Source organism: Lampetra fluviatilis, chromosome 3 (genome assembly GCF_964198595.1).
Source record: "Lampetra fluviatilis chromosome 3, kcLamFluv1.1, whole genome shotgun sequence".
Lineage (NCBI taxonomy): Eukaryota > Metazoa > Chordata > Hyperoartia > Petromyzontiformes > Petromyzontidae > Lampetra > Lampetra fluviatilis.
Window position 1 is genome coordinate 28,541,157 of NC_136277.1, and position 12,098 is coordinate 28,553,254.

At 46.8% G+C, this 12,098-nt stretch overlaps 1 protein-coding gene across 1 annotated transcript in view; it reads right to left on the reverse strand.

Annotated features, from left to right (window-relative positions):
- Positions 1 to 12,098, reverse strand: part of LOC144955813 (integrin alpha-11-like) — a 100,546-nt gene that overhangs the window by 58,406 nt on the left and 30,042 nt on the right. The window contains 3 exon segments of the mRNA XM_078886005.1: positions 2,473 to 2,587; positions 8,324 to 8,415; positions 9,978 to 10,090. Coding sequence (XP_078742131.1) covers positions 2,473 to 2,587; positions 8,324 to 8,415; positions 9,978 to 10,090 — 320 coding nt within the window.

Sequence of the window (12,098 nt, forward strand, 5' to 3'; positions counted from 1 at the left end):
GTTTAAAGAATGGCTCATGGAAGGAGATATCACAGCACTACTTCTGAGATCCATTCAAGTAACATATTAGTCAGGCTGGGGGTCCTACAAATTCCCATGTGCCCTACGATAGAAGATTTCATCACATGGCAGTCAAAACTAAAATTCTCCATTTTTTTATGTCAGAGCTGGAATTTATGCCACATGCAGTGAAAAACTAAATGTTATTTAATGGGATTTTATCACGCATTTATTAATGAACGGGCTTAAACCACCATTTCGCTTCACGTGAGAATCCAGTATAATTAAGAACAGCTTTAATTACGTTTTAATCACAGATTTGAATCCTGGATCTCGGCGGTGCCCACTCAATACTACGACCACTGACCCTCCCGGCCACCTCCTGTAAGCATAATATAGCCTTGCCCTGGCGGTCTATTAGACCATTTAGGATGACGATAATGGCCACAAATATGGACACACCCTGCCGAGCAGAGAAAGGACATCCAGCATATGAACACGGAAACACAAAGCAGCTCTCTAGTGAATAAATACATAAGCATGCCGCTGTATGTATAAAATAATTCAAACAAACGAATGGCTTGCTTACGCGGAGGTGTGTGTACATTGGCTGTCTGCAGAGTCAAAGCATGCACTGGTTGCCTAAATAATTAAGTCCTTTGGAATGTTCGTAATTATTTGTGCGTGTTGCAGTCGGTATGTGTGTGTGTGTGTGCGATTGAGGTCGGTCAAGTTCAATTCTTGGGCGTGATGCACATTCGTGGCATCTGGTTTGTGAGCCGAGTCCAGGTCTTCTGCTAAGTTGATGCCCAAAACTGAACACACGTGTAGTGAGCGACTACCGAGACACGTCGTGTAGAAGGCTTCTTGTTTATTCTCACACTTTAAACACAACACTGCGCGATACATCTATGCAACGTTTCTACGTAGCTACACATAGCCGACCCTTCTACACAACCCCATCGTCGGTGTCCAACTGCACAGCTGTCTGACTAGCACAGCGACGGCGACGATGAGAGCCTTGCAGAAGATCGGCGACGTGGCCGGACGACGAAGAGAGATGACGGCGAGCGGCGACGCAGCCTGGACCCAGGACCCGCAACAGCACCGAACCTCTGGTTCGATCCCCCTTATATACACCTTGGCGCGGCTAAGCCCCGCCTCCGGCCACGCCCCCTTCCACAACCTTCGAGCAGGTTCCCGGAGCTTCCCGACTGACTCCGCCTTTCACCTTTACCCCAGATACGCCCCTCATGATTAGACATTATGTAACATGCCCATATCTGCGATTACCCCTTCAGGCCGATAGGTGGCACCTTGTCATTACACTTGTATAAACATTACCCCCGGGAAAATTAAGACAATCGGTCATGCGTGGCACTGCCCACACCACCTCCATTGTGTGTTCCATTCCAACCGTGATGGATGTTAACCAATAGCATTGGCTCCAGGAGTCTGTAGGGCTACTTGAGGGATCACTTTGCACGTGTATGAGCGTGTTAGTTGATTTATGGGAAGCTGTAGTGTAGCGGTTAGCGCGCTGCGCTACGAACCCGGTGACCCGAGTTCATTTCCCGCTCAAGGCCAACACCCGTGGCGAATATCTGAACTGGTCCTGGGCCTCCCCTAGGTCGACTCAGACTCAAATGAGTACCTGTTGTGGTATGTAAACATCGCCACTGGGGAGAAAAATGCGGTTGGGCCTGGTGCTGGCCACCCACCCCTTCGTGTACTGTGCCAATTTTCATAGGTGCTCACTAACAGCACTTGCCCCAACAGTCTGTTAAGGCTATTCGGGGGATCTTTGTCGTTGACTTCTTGGCCCTGGTCCATTCCTAGCTCAAGATTTTCCTCTTCTCATCCAGTGTCTTCATATATATATGTATACCTTCCCATTTCCCTTGATACAGCTGAAATTAGATGGTGCATCAATCCAAATTTCGTTGTAATAAATATTGCATTGCACGGATCAGCAGTCGCTGAGTATGCATAATTTTATAAACGTCTGAGTCTGCCCCGTGACCTCCTGTCCAGCGTGCCTTCCCTTTTCTACGTAGCATCAGAGCGCACCGAGCCTGGCACAGGTCTCCTGGTGACGCCGCCACCACTATCGATGGCGGTGAACGATAAGTGTTGTGAGTGTTTGTGTGCGTGTGTAGACTACTACTGGGCAGTTGGAGGCAATCACCCCCAACAACAATGCACGGTGGGGGACATGCACAACAGTGAGCAGAGCGCCAGGCGGCTAAAGCGCAGCAAGTTGGCACAGTGGGGAGCACAGGTGGTGTAACTGCGAGTCATCTCCGTTAACCCATACTACCTGGGTCTCTTCCGTGACCTCCTGCCAGCGAGTCATCGTCACTTTGACGCATGCTTAAAGTGCACCTTGCCTGGCACGAGCGCAGTGGTGACGCCACCGTCACTTTTGTGGCAAATGGTGTTCGCCATCATCGTTGGTGTGTGCAGACTCACGCTGTGCGGCGGGCGTGAGCGTGCTTGTCACTTGGAAGTCGGCGCTCACATTGGTACAAACACCGGCCGTGAAATAGGAGCTTCCGCAGTGCTGGGCCCACAATGGCCCACACGCCTAGGGGAGCAGGGGTAAGGGGTCAGAGGTTGTTGCGGAGAGGGGTAGTGATGGGAAGGCATCGATAAATGGGAGTTGTTTTTGTTGATGAGAGAGAAATGCCAGATCTGATCTGAAAGAGTCGAATAGCATTGTTTCATGTTGTTCTTATCTCTCCCCTTTTATTTCTTCTTAAGTAAGTTCTGCACTTTACGCTGGTTCCTGTTATATAAATATAGACCATCGTGACTGAGTGACTGATGTGATTTTTAATGATGCCGCAGGTGGGATAAGAGGCTTACATTTGGTGCACATAGTGATGGCGATGCTTATTTAGTTGCCAGATGTTAAAGGGTTTCGTTTGGCTTTTTTTTTTATTTTGGCCACCAAAAATATTGCAACCAAGAGGTTGAATTGTTTGGCGCACAGGACAGCAGGGTCAGCCTCGACTCCTAAATTGCAAACAGTAAAAAAAAAGATCACCATCATCGGTGAATGAAGCAATTTGCCGCCAGTGGAGTTTGTTGTGAATTCCAATTTGCCAGTAATTGCTACCAGTTACGAATGTAAACTTTGTTAGTTGCCAAAAGGTTGATATACGTTATTTACCAAGCGCAGACAACAATTCAGAGAATGCAAATGCATAACGTGCAACACGCAGTGAGCGAGCGTGAATACAAAGCATTTAACTTAACAACAACAGATTTGTTGACATGCGATACTTTAAATGGATAACAACGCTACGAGAGTCACGTGCGTGGCGCTGCATAATTATGAAGGGAAGCACCACGTTCACAAACCGCTGGGCAGGGGCGAGGGTAAGCACAATGGGCACCATGGGCGCAAGTGCCCTTTGCGTACGATCAAAGGACTCGCCGCGCACGTGCGGAGCTGTGAGCGTGCGGCACATGGCAGGGATTTCAGCCAGATGCTTGGCCCAAAGCTGGCGCGGTAGCTTTGGGCCAAGCTCCTACGTGACCACTGTCTGGTGCTACTGGAGGAGGCTATGGTTGACCCACAATTTTCTCACAGCTAACGCCACTGACTATCCATAATAAAGGAGGGTTTTTTTGGGGTTGGATCGCGTAAATATGAATGTGTCGTTAAACCCGCCACCGCCCGACACGGCCAATTAGTTCAGGTTTGCCGCGTGAACAAAACGTGCAATTAAGTTGCTACTTCAGCACACCGGTGTGTTGGAGAGTAAACCCACAACTTTTACGGATTAAAAGTTGTGGGTTTGAACGCATCATCAGCCTTGGTCCGTCCGCTGCTGGATGAAGGCCTCCCCAGAGCCGTCGACCTCATACGCGGTCTCCCGGCGCAACGATTCCATCGAGTTCCTGCATCGCTAGCTAATCTCCTTGTTCCATCTCCACGCTATGGACGTCCCTTTGGACATGTTTTCTCCTTTGGTTGCAACTCGTCACACCGAGTATTGGATATCCGTAAACTAAAAGAGCTTCACAGCTCATCAGATTCCTCCTCCAGTCTAAATAAAGATTCTCATCCTGAGTATCGATCACCCGTCACCATCCCATCTAACGATGTGTTCTGCCTCAAGCCCACTTGCTTGTCCTTATTGTCAATGTTGATTTGGCCAACTTCTGTATGTTCCTCTAAATCCACGTGTTCCTCTCCCTGTCTCTCAGTGACATTCCAAGCATGTACCACTTTTTTGCTTTATTTTACTTTTCATCTCGTGTTCAGTTTTTTTCATTGTAATTCGAAGTATGATCCACACTGATCATTGCCAGTCATAATAATACACTCATCTAATTGTGCTGGATGACGTTTTATCTTCTTCTTGGTTCTTTCGGTAAAGTCACGTAGAAGGGAAATAATAAAATAATAAAAATAAAACATAATAAAATACAATTCTCACGACGTTTCGGCCACAACGCAAGCAGCCGACCTGTTCTTCACCTGAGGACGGCTACTTGCGTTGTGGCCGAAACGTCGTGAGAATTATTTTATTATGTTTTATTTTTATTATTTTATTATTTCCATTCTACGTGACTTTACCGAAAGAACCAAGAAGATGAATCCCTGCAGTCACGAAAGCTTTAAATCGTGAATATGTTAGTTGCATTTTCCTTAAACAAATATTTTACGAAGGAAGCACAGAGACAGCAAGACAGACAAACAAAGAAAAGGACAGATTTCCGGAAAATAAAACGATTTAAACTAGAAACCAATGAATCTCTTTTTATTTTACCAGATGAAGCCCGCTGAGCTATATAGCTCTTTTTCAGAAGCGACCTGGCCACAAATGATAGCCCAGTGACGTGGATAATCACGTGGCAATTTATCGAAGCAAAATACTCTAAACCCATGTTCCTAAATGTGGAGGGGAAAACCAGAGGACCCGTTGAAAAGTCCACGCGGCTACGGGGAGAATGTAAAAACTCAAAATAACCCGCGATCTCCTGTATACCAAGCGAAGTAGTTAACATCTCGCCAGCACAGAAACCGCGCACAAGCCCGTCGGATAAGGCACGTCTCCCCAAATACAACGTAAATGTAGCGTACATGGTTAGACACGTGTGATGCAGCATGACCCGTGTCTTTATTTTTCAGTGCAGCACCGAGAACAACCGAGAGACGTTTGAATATATTTTATTAGCTTTGAAATTCAAGGCGGACGTTCGATTCAAGAATCGATGCTTGTTTATTTATCGCGATGAACGTCGCATCTCTAGTGGCCACAAGGCTCACGGGAAATTGTCACGTGTGAGGCATATAAATCAATCGCGATCAATTATTATCCGAACTATTTGGCAAGTTCGTGATTATAATTCACAGTCCTTTGTCAATCTGCTCCCCACACCGTGTCGGTTATAGGGTTGTTGTTTCTTCCTTCCCATATTTCACCACACTGGTCAGTGTGGGTGAGTGAAGGGAGTTGGCCCAGAACCCGATCAGATATTACTCATAAGTGATGTTAGCCATGGCTGAAAATCGAACTCAGGTGACCGAATTTTTTTTACGCAAGGCGCAAACCAGTGCATCACCGCTACACCGACATACAAAATAACCGATCTTAATCGATGAATCTCTGCATTGTTTACACTCCTAGAGTTATTAATACGGCTCACAGTATCGCGTTAGTGTCAGCCGTGGGGTCCTTTGCAGTTGCAGAGTTCGACCCCAGACTGCGGGCACTGCCCTGCTGGGTCAGCGCCGCAGATGGAGGTGAACCGGTGCTGAGGCCCAACCTCAGGAGGAGAAATCATACTCCTTGGTTCTTTCGGTAAAGTAACGTAGGTATAAAATAAAATAAATCACGACGTTTCGGGCGCAACACAAGTGTCCATCATCAGGTGGGAAAGCATGGTCTTCTGCTGATGCAGACTGTTTTAAAAGGTTTGAAATGGGTGTAGCTCAAGGGTCATAAATAAGTGGCAGGGGCTAGTCATGTTAATGGGTTCCTGCAGTCACGAAAGCTTCAAATCAAGAAGGAACAAATCAGCGAGACGCCTGTCTGGATCAGCGTGCTCCTGGCGAAACCGCTGCTTTCATTTTACGTCACTCACTGAAATGTATCTTCTCATCCTCCACGAGCACAACCCATTTTTGCTTTTCGGAGCCTCCGCCACGTAACGAAACGCGATATTTATCGTTTCTCGCTGTGGAAGCAAGCCGCCGTTTGTGTTTGGGACAAATAATAGATTGAGTGAAGGCTAATGCGTGCTGCGCTACTGGTGTTGGCAGGAGCGCTTTTGCCCTCGCCAGCGACCATTCATCTGGCGGTGCCAGGAAATGCAGCGGGAGACCGGGATTCGTTTCACAGTCCGAGTTTGGATTTAGATTTCGCGACCATCGTCCCGGAGTTAGGTGTGCACCTCCAAACCATAACATAGCTCAGGACAGATTTATTGATGGTCTGAATGCATGCAGCTGCGTCTCAAGATGCTGGGCAAATGCCATGACATGTTTCACCAGGAAAAAGAGGTGTATGTTTATGAAAAGCCATGTCTGAAAAAACTTCGTATTCTTTAAGAAAAAAGGACAAAAATCCATTGGGAGAGTTAGAGAAGGTCTTGAGGCTGGACTTAAACTGGGGCGTGGCGCTGGCATCATCGATCACTGGAAGGAGGGAATTTCAGATTGTAGAGGTTACAGCAGAGGAGTGACGTGCAACAGAACGAAGGTTGACTGGAGGCTTTTATAGAAGACGAGTTGCTCTGCAGGAGTGGGAAGCACATGAAAGAAAAAAAGAAAATCAGGTGAGAGAAGAAAGGTTGGCAGGGGCGTGTCCGTAAAAGATCTTGAAAACTGTGAGGGCGATCACAATGAAGTCCATCCAGAACGCGACTGGTAACTGGTGGAGAGGTCTGGATAACAGAGTTTTATGGGCGCGTGTAAGGAATCCATGGAGCACGGCAAGTGCGCACATTGAAACGACCTACAAGCCATGAGTCTATTCCCATTGAGATGGAATTTGGCCCTGGCACCGACACATGAAGAACCACATTTTAACGTCTTGGCGGTACACCGTCTAGCGGTATAAAAAAAGCACATTTTTCGCAATAATTATTTCTCTTATTCACAATCCCGGTCATAAAACCTCGCGGAGTGTGACAAAATCAGTTCTCGTGATGTCAAAGCAGTCAGATGACGAATGTTATGAGGACCTGAACATGAAGCTTCACAGTTTTTTTACCGTTTAGCACCCAGCCTGATGGCGATTGACTGCTCCGTGTTCCAAAGGCAGATTTCACTCCTCGTGCCCTCGACTTCGTCGGACGGTTCCTCGTGTCAACGGACCCAAATAAACGGTCAATATTGACCCTTTCTAGCTCAGTAGATTGAACAAACTTGCAAATCGCGTCAAATGTGGTGACAGGGTCAATTTAAGACTGATAAACAGATTTGCTGATTGAAATTTGTATTCTAGACTGTTTGATGAGGACCGGTGTGTTATGCTGCACCGGTGTACCGCCAATACATCCGTTTGTTTAATATCTGGGGTTTCTGACATCTGCGATTAAATCAGCTTCAGGACAGGCGAAGCGGTCCACTGTGAAACAGGAAGGGGGAATTTAATATCCGGTGTGATGCTAAGGGATGCTGTGCGATACAACATCCACAACTCAACACCGCCGCCAGAAGCGAGGGTCAAGAAAACCTCTGACCCACAGGCGGACTCACGGTCCCGTAACTCACCCTCTGGTGCTACTGATCTATGCTTCCGGTCGATTGCGTCACCGCAAGGCAGACACGAGAGGAAAAGAATGTGTTGTCGCGGAGGGTTGAGTTTAAAGGGATAATTTTAAACTTGAGGTTTGTTTGGCAGAATTATTTGCTTTATACCAAAGGCCAACCGTGACGGAAGTTGATGTTGTAACCGATGAGTCACGGAGCCCGGGAAGCTGAATTTTTACAGATGGAAGTTATCTTTCCCTGTATTTTGCTTGCAAATTGACTACAATAAATAAATAAAAATCGCAATTGAAACTTAAAGAGGCCGCACAGTTTAAATGAAACATTGCTAAGCAGTAAAATAAAATAATGTAAAGTTATTTTATTTCTAACTACGTGACTTTACCGAAAGAACCAAAGAGCATGGATTCCTGCAGTCACGAAAGCTTCAAATCAAGATTGCTAAGCAGCACTGCTTGAAACTTTGAACCATCCGGTGTCATTCACCGTGGTGGCAACACATTTATTTTCTTTCCCCATTATTTCGCCTCTTTGTACCGTTGAACAAAAATGTACACGTCCTGTACACGCCGCAGTTTTGACGTCTCTCACCAGAAATCCATTGCTGATTGGGTCATTCACAAGCGTCATTCCCAGTGTCATGTTGTCCTGCAGTTCAGTGGCGTTGGAGACGGAGATGGAATCTGGAGAGAAAAAATATATAATCCTATACAAACACGAAATGTGGAAAGCCATCAAACGAGGGTCACGATCGTTCACACCCCACTCGCCCCCATCGCAGAGATTCAACGAATCGTCTCAATCCTAGGCCGCAAATCGATTTAAACGGTCGGTTCTTTTTCATCTTTTTTCTACCATCTCCTGTTTATCGCTTCTTGTTTCTGTCCCATTTTGTACAGCTTGATGCACTTGATGCACTCCGTTAGCCTAAATATAATGTTGATGCAACATTTGCATATTGTGTTAAGCAATGGTATGTATGTGGTTTTCACGTGCATATTTGAAGGGAAGTGTTTAATTAGAGAAGTGTTTAATTCATTGTTTAATTAATTTTAATCGATGTCTCATCACGTGCCTACATGTCCTCTGCTGCCCTCATAGTGTCGCTCCCCCCCCTCCCCCCAGTCATTCGTGCTATTGGCTCCCTGCTCCCATTCAAGTCCAGGATCAAAACCTCCTTTTTTTCCTCTGCTTATAACCGACTACCTCTCCATACAAAATAAATATTTGCGTGCAGGCGTCTTGAAATATGGTCGCATTCCGACCATTTATAATTTCAAATTGCATCATACTGTGTGGTATAGCAAATTTGGATGCATCGCACGCAGGGGTGCATTCCACCGTCGCCCACTGTGCAGCAGCGTGCAGAAGGGGTCCCTAACCAATCTCGTAGATAGAAAATAAAATAAATTAAATCACGACGATTCAGAAGCAACACAAGCGTCCGTCATCAGGTGGGACAACCACAGCAAGACACAATTGCTGAAGTTTACTTAAGTGCCCACTACAGCAATTGTTTCTTGCTGTGGTTGTCCCACCTGATGACGGACGCTTGTGTTGCTTCCAAAACATCGTGATTTAATTTATTTCATTTTATACCTACGTGACTTTACCGAAAGAACCAAAGAGTATGGTCCTTAACCACTCTGCAATATTGCCCTAGGATTTGGCAGCATCATTAAATGGTGCTCCCCACACATATCCCCTGTGCACCATGATGTCCTTCATAGGTGCTCGCGATTACAGCACTTTCCCGAACAGCCAGTTAAAGGCTACACGGGCGAACTTTGTCTTTGTGTGAATGCCCATGTGTTTTGAGTGCTAACATGTGTGTGTGTGTGTATACATGCCTGCGTGTTGGTGAATACGCATTTTATATTTGTGTGCAGGAGCGGTAATGCAACGGTTAGCGCGCTGCACTACGAACCCAGCGACCAGCGTTCGATTCCCGCTCATGGCCAACACCAGTGATGATTATCTGAACCGGTTCTTGGTCTCCACTAGTTCGACTCAGCCTCAAATGAGTATCTGGTGCGATGTGTAAACATTACCACTAGGGAGACAAAGGCGGCCGAGCGTGCTGTTGGCCACCCACACCCTCGTGTGCCATGCCGGCCTTCATAGGTGCTCGCTAACAGCACTTGGCCCAACAGTCTATGCAGGCTATACGGAGGATCTTCATCTTTGTCTTTGTGTGTTGGTGAATACGTGTGTTATATTTGTGCGTGCGTGTGTGGGCCCTCACTGCTCAGGTGCAGCGGCACGCAGCCCCTGCGGTAGGTGTCGGGAATAGGACACTTGTAGACATCGCCCATCTTCCGGTAAGGGGTTCCTTCCCAAGGTGCACCCACCAGCAGCCTGGCACAGAGGAGAAGGGGGGGAGGTGAAAACGTTACCACCGACGCACAACGCCTGCGGGGTGAATCGGCCAAACGGGGCAGTGATTTTCCTTGTCGGTGATTTTTTTTGCGTATCTGCAGACACTTAAGAAACCGGCTGAATCGTCGGTGGATAATAAGGTTGCACTCGTTACACACAAAGTGCTTGCTGCCAATGAACCACAACAGCGTGCTGATCTCGTCAAGGAGCGTAAACCACCACGCGAACTCCGGTCACCCTCGCAGCAGCGGCTTGTTTGGCTTTACCATCGAACAAAGACGGTCACCGCATTGCGCGCTTTCAGGTGCGCCTCTGTGGCCGTCTGGAACGCTCTGTTTCCTTGCCGATATTAGAAGTCACTGGAGCGATGCAATTTTAGATCTAGTTTGAAAACTCACTTCTTTGGAACTGCTTTTTGTGCTTGGTTTGTTGTCCTCCACCCACACCTCCGATTAGCAAGGGTTGGCTACATATGGTGCAAAATTAAGTTCAATATACATACATACATAAATCTCGGCAGTGTGCGCTCAGTCGTCTGATGTGGACATTGGCCCCAAAAGCCACCCAGCCCATATGCCAACTTAATTAGGTAACAGCAAAGCCAGTTTTCCATTAATTCAGATTTATATTTCTGGATTGGCACCTCATGCAGGATGCTGCTTGCCCAGTTACAGCTCTGAGCCAGGCCAGACCCAGGAGCTTTCCCAGACATCGGACCGAAGCAATGGCATCACAATGCAAGCCTTTCCCTACTTGGCTGTGCCTTGGTGAATAATCTGACAGTTGTTTTCCATCCCAAAAGAGTATAGCACTGCTGGTTGGAGAACAAGTGCATGCACATGTCTTGTATATATAGTTGAGCGACTTCCCGACACACGTCTTAGTTGAAGGCTTCTTATTTATTAAGAGCACACAGGTCGATACATTTCATAACGCGGCTACACCCAGCCTCTTCTTAACACGCAGCCCATCTCCGACCTGCGCTATGTTGGCTGGTTGACGCCCCCTTTCTCGAACCTACTAGACCCTTCGAGATGGTTTCCGGAGCTTCTCGACTGACACTGCCCTTAACCTTGTCAGAGATTGGCATAACGTGCCCTCGTCCCTCAACCTCCCCCACGGCATCCTATGTCCCTTTGACCCTGTTTATCTATTCGTTCCAGTTTTCTTCGCATCGCAAGCACAGTCCAGGCCCGATCAAAATTTCAACGATGCATTCGAAATCAGGGGCGGCGTTATGATTCACCACCACCCACCCACGGCGAACTCCGGTAACCCTCGCAGCGGCTTTTGACGAGCCAACGGACAAAGGCGATCACTGCATCACGTGCTTTCAGATGCGCATCAGCGACCGTCTGGAACACTCTTCCTTCCAATATTTGGAATGTCACTGAAGCTGTGCACTTTGAAATCTAGATTGAAAAACTCATTTCTTTATAACCGATTTTTGTGTTTAGTTTGTTGTCCTTCCCCCCGCACCTTCTATTAGTACGGTTGGCTACGTACAGCGCAAAATAAGTTCAACATACGTACACATATCGTTGAAATTCATGGCTGTGATTAGTTAGAAGAATCGATTCTCTTTGGTCTTGTTTTGTCGCCTCGTTTGTATTGTTTCCCATTCTATTCCGTCTCCAATTTACAGCTCTGTTCGCGACACGTGTCCAAACGCAACATGAGCAAATTGCCTGCTCGCAATTCACATGAATTGAAAAAAAAACCTCGTGATAGTTTTTTGTTTATATGTATTACACATGCATGCACAAGTTGACGCTTTGTGTATCGTAAACGTTGAAAATGGATATCGGTAGACGAATGGACGCACCATTGCACCACTATTAAGAGCCTGCTTGCATGGGTTGCAAATAGATCCGCAAGTACTGCACTTTAAACGTCACCGAAGGATGCCAAGATGGAGAAATAAGTTGTTTGGTTGCAGATTTGATGTTTTGCGCATCAAGGGGCCCTTATGAAAGGGTTATGGATT